Source organism: Rhinichthys klamathensis, unplaced genomic scaffold (genome assembly GCF_029890125.1).
Source record: "Rhinichthys klamathensis goyatoka isolate OS25496 unplaced genomic scaffold, OSU_Roscu_1.1 h1tg000181l_1, whole genome shotgun sequence".
NCBI lineage: Eukaryota > Metazoa > Chordata > Actinopteri > Cypriniformes > Leuciscidae > Rhinichthys > Rhinichthys klamathensis.
This window is the reverse complement of record NW_026606709.1, coordinates 4,079,239-4,104,467: the sequence shown is the minus strand read 5'-3', so window position 1 is coordinate 4,104,467 and position 25,229 is coordinate 4,079,239. Positions and strand designations below refer to the sequence as shown.

Genomic DNA, 25,229 nt, shown 5'->3' with positions numbered 1-25,229 from the left:
ACTAGCTTAGTCTTTAGAAAGTCCAAACTGGTCAACCAGCCTCAATTCTGATGTTGGCTATGCTGGTCCACCTGCTAGACCAGCAACAAACCAGAACTTACCGGCATGGACGTTTGCAGGTGTAAGCTTTTCAGCAAGGTTTAGTTCTAGAAAGAAGATAGTATTATTCGCTTTCTCTCACTGCTGAGGAAAGCATTCTAGTCAAACTCCACCCTGGATTTATAAGCCTCCTGAGACTGTGAAAACAGCCCTGGTTCCCAGAAACCTGAAAACATACCCTGATGGTGGTACCTGCTAAAAAATACAACAACAGGAAATTACCTTGCGTATAGGATTAGAACCCCACCAAAACTCAACAAGCTCCAGGTGTAGCCATCACATTGGTTGTTGACTGTATAGCTACTGTTAGTTCTCATCAGTATTTTGGCCAGTACTGAAGCCAGTTAAAGTATTTATTCTTTTGTCATAGTAATGTTGGATTTGTCGAGCAGTACATATCAGTGCAATAGGTATGGCAGTTATTTTGCTTTATTTTTTACTGCAAAGCTTTTACTGTTTGAGAATCCTGTTTTCTATGTGACTCCATTGTAAATATATTGTGCTGTAAGACTCCATAATGCTGGCTTGCTAATGTATCTGCTTCTATCTATATTCCTTCACACTGACAGGAAGCCTGTGAAACATCCACTCTCTCTGTCTGAGTCATGATGATGAATCTCTGAACCGGCAGCATGACCAGTCTAGCCCTCTTGTGTCTTTTCCTCTGAGGACTTTGCCTTGAGGTAATTCAGACAAATATGTTAGTCTTAAAAGATACAGATGAGGGTAAGACTATTTGCTACAGTAGATCATTTGTTTTCTCAATACCTCTGGCTATGATTGAGGTTAAGTTTAGGTTTTGAAAAATGTATAAGCTGTCCGAGAATAATCTAATTTAAGAGCAGTTACACATGAAAATTTCATTTAGGAAGTGTATGTGTGTGTGAATGAATATATGTATGTATTAGTCTTGTCACACAACTGGAATTTCGATAAGATACCTTGACAATTATCGATATTCTATACCATTTTCGGTACCATAGGGAAAACTGTCATACTACCCATATTGTCACGACTAGCTATGTTTAGTTCTATGGACTCTTATTTTAATATGCTGTTCTGTTTCCCTTAGGTCCTGTTTCCTTGCTCTGTTCAGTTTCAGATGTCTCGGTTTCTGATTATGCCCCTATTAGCTCCTCCCTAATCCCTGCATATAGGCCTAATACTCCCTCAGTTTTGTCCTCTGTTGGTTATTATCGTTATGTAGTGTTGTTTAATTCCTAATGTGTTTATCATTAAAGACTGGATTCCTTGTTCGTGCATGTCACTTAACCTCACCAGCACGTGACACATATAGATATGTAGATGTAACGAGGTTCAGTTGTTCTGGGAAGGAGGAGGCGGGAACCGGCGAACAGTCAACAAGTTTAATAAATAAATACAAAAATTTAAGTATAAGCCAGCAGCCCCTCACGGACGACTGCTGGCCACACAAAACACAACATAAAATCCAGGCCTGTAAATAAAAATAAACAGTGCTTTAAGTTTGTCAGGTAGGTCTAACAATAGTATTTAGGTAAGACATACTATATTAGGTAAGAAATTGAATAAAGTAATCAAATATAAAATATTCTTACAATTAAAGTTACAAAAGTTATTCAGTCAATAGCAGTGAGTGATTTCCTCTTTTTCTTTTGTTCTTTGATGAACAGACAGTATACATATCGTATCGATATGTATCGATACGGAAATATCCAAAACGTCCGGTTCCAATATATATTTGTTGCAGTATCGGGAAAATAATGCTATTCTTTACAATATATTTTGCTATTTTTTTGTATATATACATACAGTACTGTATACACTCTTAAGAATAGCATTACAATTCTAGGCCTAGATCCCAGATCCCCAAGTATGAAGTGCTTGGGGAAAATGCACTTATACAGACAGAAAACTGAAACTTTTGTGAGCAGCAAAAGTCAGTGTACGCCCACATATTGTACAACTCACCCACATTGTATATACAATAGGGCTACTATATGGAGCAACGAAAATAAATGTGATGAGCTCGCTTTTGCTTAAAACTTTGCTTAAGACATTGTTTTGGCCATATATATGCTGATGTCAGAATTGAAATCAGTGTGTGATTTATGTTTAGATTAATTTTAGCTTACACATAATCCTTGGTGTATTTTTGAGAGGAGTCATGAGCTTATATTGCAGTGTACAGAAATTAATTTGGTTTGCCAATTATTCTCTCTCTTTCTTTTTTGCTTGAAGGTTTTTTTGTCGCATGCAGTTAAATACTGTTGCCATACTTGGATTAATACATTTTACTTTCAATTACAGATCAAATAATCTTTCAAGGTCTTGCAAATTCAACTGATACCATATAGCATATTTTATTTAGACTCAGGCACACAAGATGCATACCAATTGCCAATACCTTTGAATGAATGAGACATGATGCAAGGTTGGCCGGCGGACTGATATAGTACTATGTATATATACATATCGTATCGATACGGAAATATCCAAAACGCAATGCCCTGCAATGGAAATAGAAATAACAAGGATTTTCTGGATTGTGCTGGCAGCGTTACAGAACAGACTCCTGCCCTGCCGTCACTGACATGCAGATGCTGCGACCATGACTGTCTGGAACAAATCACTGACAGCATTGACTGATGACTGCTCTGAGCTCTCTCTTTCTCCCACTCTTTTGTCTTTTCTTTATGTTTCTCATGCATCCGTACGTTCGCGTGAATGAATTCACGTTAATTTACCCAGCATGGTGTTTAATGTTATCACGGCTGTTGCTTTTGACACTTGCACTTTCAGATGCTTCCTGTTGTTGTAACCAATCTAAAGCGTACTGTTTCCTGGCACAGTTACAGTAAAGCTTGCATGTAAATGAAAACTTAAATATATATTTAGACGGTAACAGGCCATCTGATTGATACATCAAGTGATCATTGACTTTTTTTAATGGGATGTTTAGTGGCAGCTAAATCAAAAATAAATCAACAACAATAAATAATATTCATTGATGATTGTCATAAAATCTGTCTAAAACATGTCTGAGTCATATATCAGCAAAAAAGAAGCCTCCTCTCATTTTCAACAGTTTTTTCTAGCAAATTTCCTAAATTGTTCATTTTTATCATTTATAATCGCGCTTAAAAAAAACTCTCGTTGCTGGACAGTATGTACCGTGAGTTTTTAATATTGTGGTAATCAAATAATTTCCATCTACCGGGTTAACAGGTGCTTGTTCCATTGTAGATGCTCAGTAGGGCTGCACGATATATCGGAATTATCAAAAAATCATATCGTGATATGCAAATCGCAACAGCTTGTGATAACTGAATGATTTTATTACTTCAAAAGATTAGGAAAAGTCAAAGGCTTAGATCGACACAGACAGAAGAGAATAGACTGGACACGTGACTGTTACATACGTGGGACAAGCTTAATGTCATTAGGCGCAATAAGCTAAGTACTAATGTGTACAAGATGCTTTTTCTCTTAAAATATAATGTGAAACATGAATGTTGGTTATATAATTTCAATGTTTTTAATATAATTTACATTTATTTTACACTCTTAAAGCAGTACCGTGTCACATATAGAATATATCGCATTATTTAACGAGTTATATCATAACTTTTAGCATATTGCTTTTTTTTTCAAAATCGTGCAGCCCTAATGCTCAGACTGATAAACTCCAGACTCAAGATCATCTATCTTTGTGACGTTAATTACGTTAATGACCCAATTTTGTGTGCTTCTGTAATGTATTTGTGTTATTTGCATAAACTTTAAATTCAGAGACTAGTTTAGAGACTAGTTTTTGAGTGGGGATCATATTTTGACCACCCCGCTCTAAATAAAAGAAACCAGATGGAGAAAGTCAGCTTTGCGGACACACTTCTCCACAAACCATCTGCCTCCTACATTATACAGCAAAGGACCAGTCTCTGTGGTCATAGCAACGTCCTATACGTGAGTTCGATACGTCTCTCTCTCTCTTGTTCTCTCTCAGAGCGCAGCTGGGAGGCAGAGGGCCTTCAGCAGGGATTCTGGGACATTGACAGGCCCTCATTTTAAATCACAATGAGAGCTTATTCACACTTCTGTCACTGAATTAATGAAAGTGGTGTATCCATTTGCTGTTGTGCCTTAATTCTCTCCAGAGTTCAGCAATCAAAAGGAAAGAAAAAAATGTAAAAGAAAAGCTGTGAGTATTAAAGGGATAGTACACCCAAAAAATGATTCATAGAATTTGGAAGAAATTCTGAAGCCATACCCTCCTGGGACCCAAGAATAGACTTTTGTCCACTGTAGTGGACATTATATTTTAGTGAATTTCTCTGACATCATACATGTCACATGACACAACCTGGGTGTCCTGTAAAGAGCACATTCAGGACTTTTCAGAGATACCAAATGTTTGGAGGTTTCACCATGAAAACAACTTCTCCTTGGTCTTTAAAAATGTCTGACATTAATTTAGTGATCAAATGTAGCATTCTTATGGAAAATGATTATATATTGTAATTATAATTTAAATTGGACTACTTTTTTAAATTGTATTTCATAAAACAACATCTCAGGAAAATGTTAAGGGGTTTCAAATAAAAAAATTATTTTCTGTTACAGAACAGGGCATTGATTTCAAACGTGTCCACTGTAGAGGACATCAGGACTAAAATCATGTTTATCAGGCATTCTGGGAGACACAACAAGTGAAAATGGAAATAAATTATACATCAATATTCCTATGAAATATTAGATATTATTATTAAAATGTTGCCAATTATTACTCCAATTATTACATTTATTTTTTCATTAAATGTTGCTCCAAGAACACATTAATGTGCAAATTAGATACAGTGTATAGATACATTGCATTGAATGGGAATATAAATTTATGGCCATTTTACCCACATATTGCAAAAAGTAAAATGGTGTATCAATTCATTCCATTATTTCTTTCATAACATAGTTGAGAATAATCTTTATACAAATTTTGGTTGAAAAAATCCTGAAACCCCAAAATGTATTGGTGATTGAAAAAAAAAAAAATCCCATTGTTTTTGCCTATACATATAATTTCATGTCATTTTATTTTTTAAACAACTTAGTCCTGGCGTCCACTACAGAGGACATAGCATAACGTATGAATAAAATATTATTTTATATAAATGTTTTTTTACCATTTGTTTATTGTGCTCTAAACAGTGTGATGACATGAAAAAAACTAAATTCAAAAAACTTTTTTTTTTCTGGGTCTCAGGAGGATACAGTAAGAAATAGACCAAAATGTAATTCATTATTAACTGATAATCTTGTGGCAGTGAGTTTTTATCAACTGAAGCCATAGTATTGAATAGAACCTGTGGAAAGTGCAAAGTAGGAATGTCTTCATTTTTCATGTTCATGAAATGGGCGAGTATGATAAATAGTCTGTGGTCACAATAGACAATACTCTGATTCACTATAAAGCCACTAAAAAAAGAATTCTAAAAAATGTTTACACTCTAATATGCAGATAATATTTGCTCATAAGGCTAAACTGTTTATGTGATAAATAATGACTGATTGTGCATTTATTTATTTATTTATTCATTAATTGTTAGAACCATTATGATTACTTTTTTTTTTTTGCAATGGGACATTTTTATGACAACTAAAAATCTTTTTATAAAACATTTTGTTTTATTTATAAATATATGTATAAATATATTTACATATAATTCCATTTTTTTGGATTTACCCAAACAACTTTTTGAAATATTGTATTTCTTAAGCTTTTTCAGATATTATTACCTTTGTACTTCGGTATAATTCGGAAAAAATTTTTACCGAATTGCACAAATGATTCTGAACTGCCTGAAACGAGTCGACAGTTATTCCAGCCTTATAAACCTGCGTAGATTCATGCAGGAAGTAACAAATATGCTATAGTCTTCATTTTCTGCCTACGAACATCTACTTTGACCAGCCCTCAAACACTGTAGTTGTAGCTGAGGCCTGGAAGACTTTGCTTCATGTTGTCAACAGTTCGAGAAGACGCTGTTTTCTGCACTGCGAAAGCAAGCATCAGAACTCAGGCTCAAATTGGTACAGTAAAAACAACAGCATTTACTGTTCATATCATTGTGCTGTAAGCGGTAGACCAATCAAAACAGAGCAACAGATCTGACCAATCAGAGCAGAGTAGGCTCTCAGAAAGGTGGAGTTTAATGAACCGTTTCAGACACATTTTTTGACCTTGGATGCATGTAAACCTATTGTTGTAAGTTAGTAATGACTGGAATGCTAGAATGCTAATGCTAGTGCTTTAATTCTTTGACAATTTCTAAATCCACGTCAGCAACTTTTTAACTACCTCCACTCTTCAGTCAGATTTGTTGCAAGGTGCCATCTACTAGGACTCCAATTGATTTTTAGTGCATATTCAATTGATTTTCTCTTTTGAAGGTCTCTGCTGGTCTCATCCCAGTCATGCTTTGCTCATAAAATGGTCCTGGTATATCGGGAACATCACAGAGTTTATTTCCTGCACCAGCAGATTATGACATGTGATGTGCTTTACAGATGTATTGCTTAAAATGCACCATAATCTACTGTACATGTGCTAATTTACATGTAATGTAATGAAATCATAAAATAAGGATTTAATTATTTAATAATCCTTATTATTTTTATTAACCCTCATATACTGATTGAGGTGTGAGAGCCTTGTGATAACTCTTCAAAACAGACTTTTATACCTGGCTCATTCCTCCTTCCTGTTTACCGTCTACTGTCATCTTCCAATCAAGACAGGATGCTTAAGTCATGAAACGCCGGATCTGCATGGGGTGAAAACCTGTGTCAGGGGAATCGGAACACTGTTTCTATTGATCAGAGCGAGCAGCTGAAATATTATCTCAGTTACCTTGAAGTGCAGCACTTTGCCTGGGCAGGTGATGTGAGCGAAGAGGTGATGTTGAAATGTGGGCTCTCTTCACCAGAAGCCAATTTTTTATTTAATTGGCATAAAACTTACATTTAATAAACACATCACATATTGTACTATCTAACCATAATGGTGATACATACTTGCTGTTGTTGTTTTTTGAGTGCTGACATCTCAGTCAAATCTGAGCAAGATCTAGTCTGTCATTTTGTAATGACACATTATTGTGTTTTTTTGGTTAATTTACTCAAGAGAGTCACTTAATTGTTCTTGACAATTGCTAATGGCACATATCCATCAATGTGATTGATTGCTCATTTGTTATAAATCGGTATGTTCTTATGCCATGCAAAGACTCAATATGCCTAAACTTCTAGTTGAGAGTTCCCAAGTTTTCCTGTTTTTCTGAAACAGATTCAGAATGAAATAATAGTATAAAGCTAACTGCATACTGTGTACTATTTTAAAAATATGTGCAGCATACAGAAATATGTTTTAAAAAATAATTTGCTACATTGTTTACACAAATTCATTATGTGAGTCTATAACTTCGAAAATGAATCTGAATAATTTAATGATACTTTTTCTGGGAATTTTTACAATAATGATATTGAATAGTTAAGTTGGGGTTGAGTTGAGAACATTGCATGTGGCTCTGATTGTATTGTACACTTTCTGGCAAATATAGTAGACTTTTTTTGTATTGTGAAATATTATCACAATTTAAAATAACTTTTCTATTTTAAAATATATTAAAATGTAATTTATTCCTGTGACGGTAAAGCTTAATCTTCAGCATCATTACTCTAGTCTTCAGTGTCACATGATCCTTCAGAAATCATTTTAACATCATTTATCAATGTTGAAAACAGTTGCTTGCTGCCTAATATTTTTGTGGATATGTTTTTTCAGGATTCTTTAATGAATAGAAAGTTCAAAAGAACAGCATTTATTTTAAATAGAAATCTTTTGTTGCATTGATTTAAAATGTCTTTACTGTTACTTTTGATCAATTTAACCCTCTGGGGACCAAGGGTTTTTTGAGGCCCTTGGGATGTTTTGACATGCACTGACATTTGTGCTTTTTTCAGTTATTTATAAACATGTTAATGGCAAAGGTGTAAATTCACTCTATATAGCACAAACGGGGCTACCATAATCTTTGAGCAACATGTATTTACATGTTTGTATTTTTGAGAGAATATTATTTATGCATGGTTATTGAAAAACTTAAAAATAAAAGTTTCTGAAATAAAGCCACAAAACACATATTGATTATTCACAAGACTTTTGAAAATTGTATCACATAGTCTAGAATATTTGCTCCAAAACTATGTGAGAATCATCCTGACTACTCATTCAGATAAGTCAATAAAGTCTTTTAGAATGTGTATGACGTGTTTAGTGTGAGAAAGCTTTATGCGGGGAGGCGTGATCTCTCTTTAATATGTATGGCATTTCACACCTGAGAAAGACAAAGACCCTCCCATAATGGCCCTATTAGGTGCTATCAGGCCCTATCATTAGGAGGAGCCTTGCACAAAGAATGAGGAGATTTAAAAAAGAATGGCTTTTAGATTGTTTGGATTTATTTACAACACAACATAATCCAAAGATACACAACAAAGGACTGGTTTCTGGTTAAAATTGCTTTTTAATTATATATATACACACACACACACTGCTTAGAATAAGTGAAAACACCCATGCTAAAGTTGACTAAAAAGAGGAATAAAAAATCTTAATGCCTTAATTTAAAAAATGAGGAAAACTCTAACCTTTAGGGAAATGAATAATGTCCCTGAATTCTTTGTGAATGAATAATGTATCGCAAATAATTAAATGTTCTTCTTTAAAATATAGGGTGCATACTCTGGACACTTCTATCACACACCCTTCACCATATAGACATGGTTTTATTTCAGTTCAAAGTTAGAGTTGGAAACATCTTGAAAAGAAAATAGTCTTTTTCCATAAATGTCTTAGTTTGATCATACATATTTCAAAGTTGAGGATTCATTATTTTGATATAGCTTGCATTGGAACAAACATCTTAGTTGATTAGTTTATTGACAAAACATAAGCTTATTTGATGTCTTTATTGTGAAGCTTATTTTAAGCTTATTTGATGCTTATTTGATTTGAAAAACTTTATCCAAAACTAGTCAAAGAAATGTTATTTTATTTCGTCTGTAAGTGCGTATCTGTGCGTTCATTCATTCACACACACACACACACACACACACAGAGAAACATGATTCACAAAACAGTAGGCTATGCTATTTTTCCGTTTACAGACACTAACGTTATTCTATATCGCCATTAGAACAAAGCACAAAACACTTACACTTCTCAGCTGAATCTGTTGCTCCTCCTCGAAGTGAAACCAGCACTTGTTCTGTGGTAAATGTCCCAGGATTATTCCTCATAGCCGCGCAAGACGAATCTTAATCTGACTAAAAAATATTGTGTGTTTACAGCATTTGCCTGGGGGCGTTTATCTATTTTGCAAATGGCCTCAACACATTATCTTATGAATAGCGCGCTCTGCGAGTGGGTGTGAACAAATTAACGATAATGAGCTGAGACAGGAGAAACTGTACTTCTCTTTAGTTTCAGACAGATTACATTGCAGGAGAATATTTGTTTTAAATGTGAATTGTTTTATTTAAAAGTAGAAATTTAAAGCGTTCTTTAGACGTATGTTTCATGTTTGTGTGATAAGTATTAGCGGAGTTTCCGTTCATTTTCCAGACATGTTTCAGAAAGATTTTTGCGGAGACAGAGTGAGCTGAAAGCGCACCCTGTTTATTTTATTTATTTAAAAAAAAAAACACAAGGTTTTGATGTTAATGTGAGTGTACACAAAAAAAGAAGACCCTCTATAGTTTATAATCATGTATTGATTTTATTTATATGACCATAAATGACGGAGTATTTTAAGTCTATGTTGCTGCTATGTGAAAAAAAAACAGCAAAACGCGCGGGCACGTTCTTGGTCCCCAGAGGGTTAATGCATCCTTTCCTGGTAGTATGCTGTTGTGAACATACCCATCATTTCTGTAGAAATTTCTTTAAATTGAACACTGATGTACCATTTTTTTCCTCCCTATTCCTCAGTCTCTGTCGTTGATTTTCCTCTAGGCGTTCGGTCAGGCATACACCACCCAGCGTAAAGTAGCAGAGGATGGTGAGACAAACGAAGAGACGTTGCTGCAGGAGTCTGCCTCTAAAGAGGCCTATTACATGGGACGTCTGGTGGACCTTCAAACCCAGCTCAAACTGAGCAGCTCCGCGGCCTCCAACGCCCAAGGGGAGACCGAACGTCTCAACGCTCTGGTGCAAGACCTCAAAGAGGTGAGTTGTGTATTTTCTTTTACTGGTGGAACTGCCATCAGCACACATTCCACAGTACATAAGTTACTACACCCTTTCTGGAAGTAATTAATTTTATGAAGTTTATCTTGGACCAAAAGGTTATTTTGAGGGCAGTGAGTCTGTGTGCGTGTAGTGTGTCAGCAGTCGTTGGTGTCAGGGTCAGAGACTGTCGCCATAGTGCATTGTAGGGGGCAAATCCACGGCTAAGCTGGGGCATAAGAGAAATACCCTGAGGTCGGCACAAAGACACACTGTACACACACACGGCCACTGCTGTCCTATGAGACAGGGAATTTCATGAAGTTTTTCACCCTGCGGTCACATACCTTAAATTTAGAATAGCTTAATTATCACAGTACAAACAGGTACTCTGACAGCCTAGATTACATCAAAATTTGCATTTTTATTCATTTATAGCTCAAATAATCAATGGAACGACATCTCTTCTCTGAATGATGACCTTCTCTGGTGCGAGGGCAGGACATCCTGTCACTCACATGACATCACAGCATTAGTAAACCACAACCAACCAATCAATTCCCGATGGACAAAATCAATCCCTACCTACCTACAATTTTTCTTGTTCGAGAAGCCATTTACGCCATAGTAGGGCAGAACAGACTATCGGGACATCCATTTCATGCAGACTTTAAGTTTTAAATCATTAGATAGCCATTACAAAAGTGGCTTTAGAAATCAATTTATTGTTTGTTTAATCCTGCTCTTGGTAAATGTCTTTTAGCAAAGCAGTTGAACATATTTCATCAGTAGGAAAAAAAATTACATTACCTGCAAAAGTTTTCCTGCATTGTTTTTTTCATTTCAGTGTTGTCAAGACAAATCCTTTTTTTTTTTCAATTGATATCAATGTATGTCGATGTAATGGTAATAGAGACGTATGGTGTGTGCCATAAATTTTAGACCCGCACAATGTGTTCATAACTGCTATTTCACAAGTTGTTTGAGAGTTGCTCATCATTCCTTGAAGTCTTCTAACATTTTTTCAATGTTAAAATACTTTTTCATATTCTAGTTTACTGTACAGGAACAATATAAGAAAGCAATTCGTAGACTGACTTCCCAAAAATCTGTGCGGGTTTGAGACGGGTCTTTCTATTTGTTGACCAATGGAAGAGTATCGGAAGGAATTTTAGGAAGTCATTATCTTTGCAATACCATTTGGTGCCACTAGGTAAATTTTAGCCTTTGTGTACTTCATAATGTGTGTGGAGTATTTCAGCCTTAAAACCAGCATTACTGTTGCAGTTTCTGGCACGGCACATGCTAGGTTTGCTGTTTAAGTACTGCACTGCTCCTGACCCCTGAGTGTGTGAAGCCCATGATTACCACTGCTACAATAGAGCTTTAGTGGGAGATAATTGGTCAGTAATCCCCTGGAGTTCATGCCCAGCTCATTTGAACTGGCCTGGCATTGCTTAAAATATGCAATGAGACATCACATCCTCTGGGTGAGCTGTGATATTGTGTGCAGTAATCAATATACCAGCTCATGGGAAGGTCATTGTCCAGGGTTTGCAAAATATCTTACACTATAACAATGTTTGATCTTTTTATTCCAGTAATGAGTGGCAAATTTATTGGAGACAGCTTCAGTTAAATTTGGATAGAATTTTTTGCAGCTTCAGTGAATGTCTACACACATTTTTTTCCCCATAGACACTACAGTATAGGATGTCAAATTATATATATACACTACCGTTCAAAAGTTTGGGGTCGGTACGATTTTAAATACTTTTAAAAGAATTCTCTTCTGCTAACCATGGCTGCGCTTATTTGATTAAAAATACAACAAAAATCAGTTATAGTATTAAATATTATTCCAGTGTAAATCAGCTGTTTTCTGTGTGAATATATAGTAAAGTGTAATTTATTCCTGTGATCAAAGCTGAATTTTCAGCATCACCAGTGTCAGTGTCTTCAGTGTCAAATGATCCTTCACAAATCAGTATAATATGAGGATTTGATGCTCAAGAAACATTTATTATTATTATCAATGTTGAAACAGTTCTGTCAGTTGTACAGTTTTTTTTTTTTTTTTTTTTTGGATTCTTTGATGAATAGGAAGTTCAAAAGAACAGCATTTGTTTGAAATAGAATCTTTTGTAACATTATAAATGTCTTTACTGTCACTTTCGATCAAATTAAGTATTGATTTCTTTCCTCCAAAAAATAAAAATAAAATTCTCACTGACCCCAAACTTTTGAACGGTAGTATACGTGTGTGTGTGTGTGTGTGTGTGTGTGTGTGTGTGTGTGTGTGTGTGTGTGTGTGTATATATATATATATATATAATTTATATACAAATACACTATCATTAAAAAGGTAAGATTTTGTAATCTTAAAAGAAGTCACCATGGCTTAAGTTCACCAAGACTACATTTTTTGGCACACAGATACTACGAAAAGAATAATATTGTGAAATTATCACAATTTGAAATTAAATACAATTAAATATATACAATTTAGTGTCACATGATCTTTCAGAAATCATTCTGTTGATATGGTGCTCAAGAAACATATATTATTATTATCAATGTTGAAAACAATTATGCTGTTTTTTTTGTTTTTTTTCTTGTTGATTTTTTTCAGGATTCTTTGAAAAATAGACTATATAAATGTCTTAACTGTTAATTTTGGCCAATTTAATGCATCCTTCAATTTCTTTCTTAATCTCAGAAAAAAAGTCTTACTGTCCTCAGACTTTTGAATGGTAGCATACAGATTATTCAGATTATTAGATTATTCAGATTATTAAAATATGCATGCAATGCACCTCACGCCTGTCCTACTGCCCAATCAGCATCTAGGTTTCTCCCAAGGCTGGCTCTGTTCCCATGTCTGTTCCACACCTTTAACTCTTCATCAGCAGTTTTGCCCAATTTGTGCAATGGTGGGGGGTTCTCTCTAAGCAATTGAGATTTTCCAGCAATCTGCTCTTGAAGAATGTTTTAAAGTATTTCAAAGATTACTACACTGTGAATGCTTGTGCAAACAAAAGGGCCGGTACCTTGGTAGAAAGCCATAAAGAGGTACCTTTTTTTGGCCACTCATTGTGGCTCACCTTTATATAGATTAATGCTACAGTACATTTTCAGACACATTGAGATGTATTCAATGTTTTGTCTTCTTGTTGTCACATTCTGTTTTAGCTGTTAAAGAAGCCTTTGTTTCGGCTTTCCCATATAGATTGAACTTTGAGGAAGAAAGTGCTGACTTGGTTTCCTCTGACGGAAAGCAATTTGTTACCCAGCATTCTTGTCTGCACAAGTATGGACATGATCAGTATCATCATAGACTCTGACTCACAGACACAATGCTATTATATGTAAGGCTAAAGGATCTTTATATGTTGCTTAGAAAGATTTATCATGGCATACTCCCACATACCACCACTATAATAAAAATAAGGAGACTCTAAATGGATATATAGGATTTATTGCTGCTAATTGTTTATTTTATTTTATTTTATTAATAGCCTCTTTTCAGAGATTTAGTCATAAAATCCTTGGTAAACATTGCAAGTGTCACATATAAAGTGGACAGACTGCATATAGGTGGTTTGGACTTTTTGGCACTTCAACTGGTTTACATCTTAACATTCAGAACGTTCCCCGTGGGTCTACCTGGGTACTAATAGATCTCAGACTGTGCCATTACGACTAGGTATCCCTCTGGGGTCAGTGTTGGGTCCTATTCTGTATAGTATTTATATGCTGCCTCTTGGGCATATTATCCAGAAGTATGACATGGGCTGCCATTGCTATGCTCTCTAAACCCAGATTTATATTATTTGCACTCAGCCTTATTTCACTTTTGCCTCTTCAACTCTCTCTGCTTATAAATAAAGGCATGGATGAAACATAACTTTCTTAAATTAAATTATTCTAAAACTGAAATTGTTAATCGACACTCCAACCTGATGCAGAAAGGCTTTATTACATCTAGGCTTGATTACTGTAATGCGCTTTTTTTGGGGTCTACCGGCAAAATCCATTAAGAGGTTGCAATTTATACAAAATTCAGCTGCTCGTCTCTTGACATGTCTACATCTTTACACCAACACATTACCCTTGTGCTTCTTCAATTGCACTGGCTCCCAGTTCAATCAAGCATTGGCAAGCTTATTTTGTCAGTCATCTTTTCTTCTGAAATGGGGTCATGCTTAAAAAGCCAAATGACTCACTTTTTTCTGTTGTCCTTCCCATTTCTCTCTTTCAGAATAATGATATTTTAGAGCTACAGAGGAGCAGGATGAGAGAGGCAATAAGAGAGTATAAGTTCAGAGAGACCAGACTGCTGCAGGACTACACTGAACTGGAGGAGGAGAACATCACTCTACAGAAACTAGTGTCAACACTAAAGCAGAATCAGGTAGGCTATTTACACACACTAATTGTGAAACACAATGTAATTCTATGTGAGCAAAAGCCAGTATACTTACATGTAGTCACATTAATTGTGTCTATGCTACTTACAGAGGATATAGCTTTTGTAAATATTTGTAAATAGTTTTTCTTCACACTAGCTTGTCAGGTTTCTTGCACCAAAAATGTTCAGAATTTAGTTTTAGCCCCCTATTTCCCCCCCTTAAAATTAAGCAGGCTGTTTTTCCTACTGTAGCTTCAAGCGTAACATGATTTGTCCAAGTAGGTCATGTTTCTGGATCACCATCCTTGTTGATCCTGAAATAACATTCCTATTAACCAATCAAATTTGAGGGCTAGGTTTAAGGTTGGGGTTCGGGGGGTTACAACAACATTTTCATAATGATTTCCTCTGATTTTAGGAGGATAAGATTTAGGACTATGATTTTATAGGAGGATTTGATGGGAAAGCATGTTCACCTATAAACATGTTTTACTTTGGGGAAATCACATTGTGTGTGCTGCCAAATTACCTCAGATGTTATTGGATATTTTTAAGTAAAATTAATATAAATACACCCACCAATTTGCAAAAGAAATAGTAATAATAATAAATAAATAAATAAAAATTATAGTACAAAAAAATATTAAACATATACTTTAGTCACATTTCAGCTAAATGTTTTCCATAATTATATTTACTTAACATATTTTATGTATAAGTATATATAATAATATACAATATATTATACATTATAATATTATAATCTGTTTTAACTATAAATATAGATTTAAATGCTAAAAAGCATTTATGTCTTATTTTATTCTATTTTAATATATTTAATTATGTGCTATATTGGGTACTGAGGTCAGTTATTTAGTAAATTTAAATATATATATATATATATAATAATTGTCAACCCTTTTCAAATTTACAGGTGGAATACGAAGGTCTAAAGCATGAAATCAAAGTACTTGAGGAAGAGACGGTGCTCCTCAACAGCCAGCTGGAAGATGCTTTGCGCCTGAAAGAAATCTCTGAAGGCCAGTTGGAGGAGGCATTGGATGCTCTGAAGAGTGAGAGAGAGCAAAAGAACAATCTCAGAAAGGAGCTGGCCCATCAGCTCAGCCTGACGGAGAGCGTGTATGGAGCCAGCACCCACCTGGCCATCTCTGCCGTGGAGGGATTGAAGTTCACAGAGGAGGCAGCGACCAACGGCACGTCTGCATCCGGGTCTAGCCCCAACAATGAGGACAGTAACCGATGTAATGACTGCAATGGGCATGGACCAAAGGTGAATGGAGAATATCACCGACCGGGAGGCAGGAAGGGAGAGGTGTTGCACCCCGTCTCTGATCTCTTCAGCGAACTCAACCTGTCTGAGATACAGAAACTCAAGCAACAGCTCCTACAGGTTAGTCACATGACACTTAAGGCATAAAATATATAGGGATTGCAACAAAACCAGATTATGAAATTAAGCTGGAGAGCAACATTTGTTTTAATTAGATTTATTTGAATTAAACACTTAATCTTAAAGGTAGGGTATGGGATTTGCAAAACGGCCGGCAGATTTTGAAAATACACAACCCAAAAGGTCCTACCTTCTTTCCTCCAATGCTGGCCCTGACTCCACCCATTCGAAGAACATGGACGCGCAATCATGCGCTTACTCTCTCTCTCTGTACCGGGGCGACCTTGCACTTACTGTGACTGGGTCACGAGCTTTGAGTATGGGCACGAAGGGGTCACGCGCACGAGGGGGACGGGGGAGGGGGGCATGGTACGACCGTTTGATTGACGCACTTACAGTTCACTGATTCTAGGTGGTCTTGGAAATGATTGGCTGGAGTTTTGTAGAGTTTTTCGATTTTCATTTCAGTGCTTCTAACCCAGTGGCTGTAAGTTAAGTGGTTAGGAATAGGATTTCAAATGATTTTGAAAAAATGGTCAAAAAAGAAAATCACACACCCCACCTTTAAACATAGTTCATGCAGGAAAATCCCTAAAAAAAAGCCAAAAATTCCACAAAAAAATGTATTTGAAAAGAGCTTATTACAATGCTTTACATTTTTAAACTAGATCTTTTAAATTTTTAGATTTTTTAGATTGTTTAGAATTTTTTTAATTGTTTATTCCATTCTTTTTCTTTTTATCTGTAAGAATGACTATTTAGTTGTTCATTAATTCATCCAGGCCTTTTTAGTACATTTTTAGTCTGTTTTTGCTCAGATATTCATAGTCAGATAAATCAACGAGGGGTGCTTTGGGGGAAAACCGCTGTTATCCGGTGCATTAATGGGCAACTATTGACTTGTTGTGTGACAAGCTTTTCATTACATTTTGGTGGCATCTAATGATACCTTAAAGATACCTTAAACCTTAGACATAAACCATTGTGCATCCAGTCAGTTTCAATGGACATCTAAGTGATGCCTTCCTTTTTGGCAAAATTATCTTACCTGGTATTAAAGAGTTTAAGTGTAAATTTGAGTGAAGGAAAGTTGAATGCAGTAAATGCAATGGTCTCTTTTGTGCTTTGGGATGCTACTGTCAGGTTGATTACAATTATGAGTGAGTGCTTTGTGACTGTCCATGTAAAAGCAGGACACAGTAATGTATTTGTATGTGTGTGTGTGCCACGGGCATATTCAGCAAGAAAGACAGCATGGGACAAGAATAGAAAATCTGCCAGTGCGGACACAGAAACATAGAGAGCATCGGCTGCTTAAAGGAGTAAATGTAATGGTATATGTAAAAAAAAAAAAAAAAAAAAAAGTTTAATATAATAAAATCATGTATTATATAAAACAATATAATTTATTAAAATGTATCATTTGAATTTTAAGATAAAATTAATTACATCTACCTGTATCTGTAATGATCGATTGAAAACACTATGGCCATTTGGTCATGTATGATAAAATAAAAATAAAAACAATGTTACCACAGATAAATTCATCCACATAGTCTAAACAGATCAATTTCATGATAAGTATTATATAACATGTTTGTATTTAATGGTCTCCTCTGGGGAATGTGGCTGCAGTCATGTTTTCTCTTAAACATCAAATACATAGCCAGAAGCCTGTTATTGCAGACTCCTATTGCACAAATTAGCTGCTAGTGCTACAGTATTAGTTCCTATTTAGATGAGCATTTTACACATTTATATCACTGCTTGGCTATAATGAATTCTTTTCTCACCCCTCAAGCAACTGTAATTGCCTGGCATTTATCCAAACAAAAAGTGTTTCCTCATCCTCCCCTATATTGTTCTTCTTGGATCCCCTCCAGGAAGGAATCGATTGTGTTTCGCTATCTCAGCCTCAAGCATTAGATGGCTGACGCTTCTGATACAATGAGTGATCAAAAAGCAATTAAGCAGCACTTGAGCTCAATGACAGGAATCACATGTCTGCATTTTTGCTAAATTTGTGACAAGCAAGCTTACACACCTAACTATCACACCTGTCTGTTGAGTGGAATTTCATACGAAGTGAAATATTCCATGTTTTTTTGTTTTGAAATTTTCTATCAAGAATATTGTAGATAAGGTCTTTACTAGAGAAAGTGAATTAAATAAAATTAGGCTCCTATGAATAGCTCTTTTTAAAGGTATCATGTAATTCAATGACGGTTGCCTTTTTGTTGACATTTCTGTGATTAGTGGGACTAACCATTCTTGAGAAAATATTGTTCATTGCTGACATTCCAAAAGAAGCCTACACTTCTTTGAAATCCAACCCTTGTATTTATTTGCCACGGAGTCAAGGTTTGGCTGGTAAGTATTACTTGCTCACCTGCCGGTAGATGTTGTACATTATCTGGACCAAAAAATCATCTTTGTCCATTGGCAGCAATTGAAAAGTAGCTGTGTTCAGATGGAATAAGATAGGAAGCAGCATAAATAAATAAAAAATCATTATAGTATTATAGCCAGCCGAGCTACTTTAGTTTATACTTGCAACTTTGCATTGTGTACTGCAAATATTCTTGACATATTATAAAATGCTTGTGATGTTTGTCATTAAGTTACTTTGGATAAATATGACTGCATACATTTTAGTAAGATTTTAGAAAAAAATCTCTTATGCTCACCAAGGCTTGCATTTATGTGATCGAAAACACAGTAAAACAGTATATTATGAAATGTATTTATAATTTAAAATAACTATTTTCTGTTTTAATATATTTTAAAAGGTAATTTATTCCTGTCATGAGAGCTCAATTTTCAGCATCATTACTCCAGTCTTCATTGTCACATGATCCCAAGTCATTATAATATGCTGATTTGATACCCAAGAAATATTTCTTATTATTATCAATGTTGAAATCAGTTTTGCTGCTTAAAGTTTTTGTAGAAACTATGATAATTTTATATTCTTTGATGAGTAGAATGTTCAAGGGAACAGCATTTATTTATCTTTTGTAACATTATAAATGACTTTCAATTACTGTCACTTTTGGCCGATTTACTGCATCCTTGCTGAATAAAAGTATTTAATTAATTAAAAAAATACTCTTACTGATCCCAAAATTTTGAACGGTAGTGTAAATAAATGGCTATGCTAACGATAGTATTTTAGACCTTCTTGGTATTTGCTAACTAGCTGTGTCTTCTTGTCTACTAGGTTGAGCGAGAGAAGGCGATTCTGCTTGCCAACCTGCAGGAATCTCAAACTCAACTGCAGCACACGCAGGGCGCCTTAACTGAGCAACACAGTCGCGTTCACCGCCTTACGGAGTGCGTCAATGCTATGAAGCGCCTCCACAGCGACAAGGAGTTTGACACTGAGGAGTCTGAGAAGGCCGACGGGCCCATAAACGGTTGCTGCGAGTACGAGACGGACATCAATGGAATAGAACTTCTGGAGTGCAAATACAGAGTTGCCGTGACTGAGGTCATTGACTTGAAGGCGGAGCTTAAGGCTTTGAAGGAAAAATATAACCAGTCTGTGGAGAGCCAATCAGAAGAAAGCAACCACAGTGAAGGAAAGGTCCAGGCTCTCGAAGAGCAGGTGAAATGTTTGGAGAAAGCCTGCCGTGAGGGCCGCGAGCGGGTTAGCAGTCTGGAAGCAGAGCTCCGGTGCGCTTCGGGTATGGCTAGTGAAAGTAACGGTATGCTGAACGCAGCTCAGGACGAGCTGGTTACATTTAGTGAGGAACTTGCTCAGCTTTACCACCATGTCTGCTTGTGCAACAACGAGACGCCGAACCGTGTCATGCTGGACTACTACCGCCAGAGCCGGGTCACGCGTAGCGGCAGTCTCAAAGGCCCCGAGGACCCAAGAGCCCTGCTTTCTCCACGTTTAGCTCGCCGTCTCGCGGCTGCTAACTCCTCAGACATGTCCAAGAGTCCTCAAGACTCTCCATCAAAGGAACCCCTTGGGGAAGGAACTAAAGGGGAAACAGGAAGTCCCAACAGAACCCCCTTTGGGTCGCCAATCAATGGTTCATCTCATTCGCCCTCCCCAATACCAGAGACCGGTGATCTCCGCAGGGAGCCCATGAACATCTATAACCTCAACGCCATCATCCGTGACCAGATCAGGCACCTGCAGAAAGCTGTGGACCGCTCGCTCCAGTTGTCTAGGCAGAGGGCTGCGGCACGAGAGTTGGCACCCATCCTCGATAAGGACAAGGAGATTTGCATGGAGGAGATCCTGAAGCTCAAATCCCTCTTGAGCACCAAAAGAGAGCAGATCGCCACCTTGCGTCTTGTCCTGAAAGCCAACAAACAGGTACTGTAGAAGGTCAAGTTTATATGTTTTTGCTACACATCCCAATATCTCCTGTTGTGTTTGGTCTCAAATAAAAGCATATACACAACTTCTTTTTAGACTGCCGAGGTGGCCCTGGCGAACCTGAAGAGCAAATATGAAAATGAAAAGTCCATGGTGACGGAGACAATGATGAAGCTTAGAAATGAACTGAAGGCCCTCAAAGAAGACGCGGCCACCTTCTCCTCACTGAGGGCAATGTTTGCCACAAGGTACATTTTCGGCCATTAAATGGTCTTAATATAATTGAGGAAATCCACAAAATTATAAATACTTTCTTTTTACATACACTTTCCTGACCCTATCATTCCATGATTCTTCAAAAAATGTGCAATCTTTCTTTAAAATGTACTTGCTCTAACTCTGAAACTAACTTTTCTGTTCGTCTGAAATCACCTAGGTAGGAAATAATGTTAGCCAATGGCTAAATAGCCATTTATTTATTGTCATACTGTCGGTAAGAATGGGAGTCGATTTAGGCTCAGATTCCTCTTAACGATTCTATAAAGACTTTTTTATTACTTTTGCCGCATATCTTATACATTTATACATTTCATTGCCAAATGATGAGATATTTTTAATAACAAATATATTTAAAGATGATTTAAATAGACTTTTTATTTTGTTTATTGAAGTATTAAATGGCTGGCTGCTTTTTAAATAGACATTTTAATTTCTTTATTGACTTAAAATGTCTTTTAGTACCAAAAATGGAATCCAATAATTAGCTTGAACTATGTATTAAACAGCAATTATACTAAATAAATGAAAAAATGACAACATAACTAATTCTTTAATGTTTATAAAATAATACAGACAAAATGCATTATATGTAATTGTAGCTACACAATATCATATAAACAACCAGTCAAGCTAAGCTACATGTGTTTGAGTCACACACACACAAAAAAAACGGTTTTATGAATCGGATTACAATGGTTGTGCTGTATGTTTTTGACTCAGTAAAAAGAATTAGACTCATTAATTTTTTTCAGGTTGAATATTCTATTTCACAAATACATTGCAGTAGAAATATGCATTCCATATGCATGTTTTTGAAGTTTCCTTAGAGTTAAGATTCTAGATTACTCATTTCTTAATTCTTGTACAGCAGTGGCTCTGAACCATTTTGACTCCATGGGCCCCCATTGTCCACAACAATATTCAAATTCCCCATGATTTTTCCAATTGTTTCTGATTTACTGGATAAGAATTAAGGAGAATGATTTGTAAAAAATATTTTATAAATCACAATTTCTACTCTACAGCTTCTAATGTATATTCATTATAAAAATGTCCTTGTTTTCTTTCTTTTTTATTAACATGACTTTTACAGGTGTAAAAATCACTTCTATAAAATATCCTATTCTATTACTATTACTAACTATTCTATATGTGAATCTTGTACTTCATTAAAAAAAAGTTTTTGATCGGGTGAATTAAAATAATAAATATCTAAAAGCTTGTTTTGTCTTCAATCATTAAATCATTTCTAAGGCCCCCAGATTGAGAACCACTGTTGTACAACGTGTTCTGATGTTTTATGTTTAATCACTCCGAGTCATTTTGAGGTTCTCTCTCCCTCTTTCTCTAGATGTGACGAGTACGTAACTCAACTAGATGAGATGCAGAGGCAGCTGGCTGCCGCTGAAGATGAAAAGAAGACTCTGAACTCCCTCCTGCGAATGGCCATTCAGCAGAAACTGGCCCTCACACAACGCCTGGAGGACCTGGAGTTTGACCACGAGCAGTCGTACTGTGGCCGTGGAGGGAAAGTGCCAAGAATTAAGAGCAGCCCTCAAAAAGTAAGTCATCGAACTGCACTCACTGCTCCCCCTAGTCCCACTGCATCGGTTTCAAAACCTCCTTCCTGTCTATTCCAAAACAATACGGTTGCATCAGCCTGTAGCTCTCCTTCACTTGATGTTCCTTCTCCATCCTCCTCCTGGACCTCCTCAGCCCAGCCGTTTTTCCTCGGCCAGTCGCAGTGGAACCTAGGCACTCAGACTTTGGTCTTAGACCCAGAGACGTTGAGTATAGAGTTTTGTCATATTGTTCATAGTGGAGACTCTGGCCAATCTGATACTCATGTTCCCAGGTCTGCTCCGACTTCCCCTTACCGTTCTCTTGTCCTGGGCGCTCGCCAACCGTCGCCACGTTCCGTGAGATCTCGCAAGCGCTCCAATGCGACTCAGTTCACGCCTTCGACCGCTTCAAGAAACTCTCTAGTCCAGCCTGGGATTCCCAGAATCCCTAGTACTGACCCTCAGTAGGTGACACAGTTTAAGGACAGACTGGTTTCCATCTTGAATGAATGTTTGATTCAACTCAGGGATTTAATTGATACTACTTGAAATTTCAACAATTATGTTTTGCTAACTCTAGATACATTTGGGTCACATCATGGCTTTGTGGGATGGTACTTATTAATATAATGATGTATAAAAATATAAGATTAAATCAAAGAAATTGCACTACCTGTGTTTGATGTATTATTATTTTTGCGGACTGGGTAAGAAAACAGGTTTTTCCAAGCATAATTGCTGGAATCTGCATCAGTAATGCATTCGGATCATATTGGAAGAACTATTCCTTAAAGCGAAACAGGTATTGATTGGTGCATGTATCTGTTGGAATATCATCCCTGCATGTGTGCTTCCATTTCATGGCTCGATGAAATGGGTGCTACATACTGCATGCCAAGCAGTTAGTTTGTGTGATGGAGTTTTCAGTTGTTTTTTTGCTTTAGCAAACAGCACATCTGACATAACTATAGCTCCATCCACTGGTGACAGTGTGCATTTCAGGATAGAACAGTTACCTTTGCATTTATATCTAAGTAGCATCAGTCTTGAAGCTTTGTGAGTGTTTCAAAGTGATTTATACAGGAATCATGAGCAGTAGCCTATCTATAATCATATTAAACCTGTTCTAAAGATAAATTCAAACTCCTGTGCCAGCAGAAAATGCTCAGATCCCAAGGCACCCTGTATGATAAAATGTGCCAGAGAGAGCTGTTCTATTCATGGACGCGGCATATGGCAGTGCAGGATCTGCCATATGCAAATGCAGGGATGGGTTCTTGCATATTATGCTGCCTGCTGCCCAGCTACTGCATTTCACTGAGCTGTAGAGTACAGGCTACAGAGCCGCATCAAATGTGTCATTCATTCATGAGTCATTCTATGAAACTGGTGCCTTTTCAAGTTTGATAAGGATTTTAAGTAAATTTCTTAATTATTTTAAACATTCTCTCATTCTCATGTGTTTAAGTTTTAAACAAATGGATTGTGCCATCTCAAGCTAAATGTATGAATTTTAATGTATTTTAACAAGGTTAAAGGGTTAGTTAGTTCACCCAAAAATGAAAATTAATTTCATTAATTACTCACGCTCATGTCGTTCCAAACACATAAGACTTTCATTCATCTTCGGAACACAAATGAAGATCTTTTTGATGAAATCTGAGAGCTTTGTCCTTCCATTGACAAGCTACGCAACTATCACTTTGATGCTTCACAAAGTTAATAAAGAGATCGTAAAAATATGAATTGGGTGCTTTAGCCCAAATATGATGAACATAAACATTCATCAACTCACACATCAGTTGTGGTAAACGAGGCTCAAGCATGTACGCTTGATGTGCGAGAACCAATGAGGTTTGTTCTCACGCATCAAGCAGGTTCGTTTGAGCTTCTGTTTATGTTCGCTGATCAATGTTTATATTTATATTACTGTATATTTTTTTTACTTAAATCAATAAATATTAAATAAATGCAATCCCATTAATCCTCCATCCTTTCAGGAAATGAACCCTTCTTGTCCACTCACTCATTTATTAACTAAAATCTAAAAATATAGAGAGAATTGCTAACTTTTATTTACATATTTCTTCATCAAAATGTGAATATTTGCTAATGTAGCAAGGAGAATGCCAGAAAAGCATTCTTGTGACAAAAGAAACAAAAACAAGTTTCAAAATTTGCAACAAATAATGGATGACAACTTTTACTGTCATATATAATACAAAAATGGCACTCGCTTTTTAGAATGACCTTTGTTTAAGGAGCTGTGGGCCAAAAAGCATTTGACAAGTCGAAGGTTCAGAACATCAGAACATCTGTGTTACTATTGCTCAATCAAGACTGACCAAGATACCACAGTTCTGTGTTATCATGTTATCATGCAGTTCTGATGGTAGACAGCGGTTACATTTACATGTAAAGACAAGCCTTTGAAAAAGAGAGGTGTTTTTCCTAGGAGTGATCAGAGATTTCAGGTCTAGTTTCGTTTTCTAATATTGCTGTTTCCTGTGCCTTGCTTAAACTTATGTGATGTGTATTGTGCATAATGTGACTCAGTAGATAGTGTTTGTAAATCACAGAGTTCTATTGTAGTGTAATGGAAACCAGTCTGATCCGCTTCACCTGTGTCACCTTGATGTAATATGTCACTACAGTATGTCAAATAAACCAATCACATTCATGCTCTAGCAGCGTAACACTTTTATAAATAGATTACAACAGTGAAGATACCCCGTATCATAAAAACACTTTTTATTATTCCTGGTAATGATGCCCCTTAAAGGACAACTCCGGCACAAAATGAACCTCAGGTGTAATAACACATTGGTACAGACTAAATCGTTCCCTGAGATTTGTTTTCATGATAATCG

At 36.2% G+C, this 25,229-nt stretch overlaps 1 protein-coding gene across 4 annotated transcripts in view; it reads left to right on the top strand.

Annotated features, from left to right (window-relative positions):
- Positions 1-25,229, top strand: part of bicd1a (bicaudal D homolog 1a) — a 38,147-nt gene that overhangs the window by 9,337 nt on the left and 3,581 nt on the right. For 3 of the 4 annotated variants that reach the window (XM_056261336.1, XM_056261338.1, XM_056261337.1), the window contains exons 2-7: positions 10,151-10,363; positions 14,625-14,777; positions 15,709-16,185; positions 19,406-20,515; positions 20,615-20,766; positions 22,149-22,359. In XM_056261336.1, coding sequence (XP_056117311.1) covers positions 10,151-10,363; positions 14,625-14,777; positions 15,709-16,185; positions 19,406-20,515; positions 20,615-20,766; positions 22,149-22,359 — 2,316 coding nt within the window. Of the gene's footprint in view, positions 1-10,150; positions 10,364-14,624; positions 14,778-15,708; positions 16,186-19,405; positions 20,516-20,614; positions 20,767-22,148; positions 23,134-25,229 lie in introns of those variants that run through there. The other variant, XM_056261335.1, reaches the window with a different exon arrangement.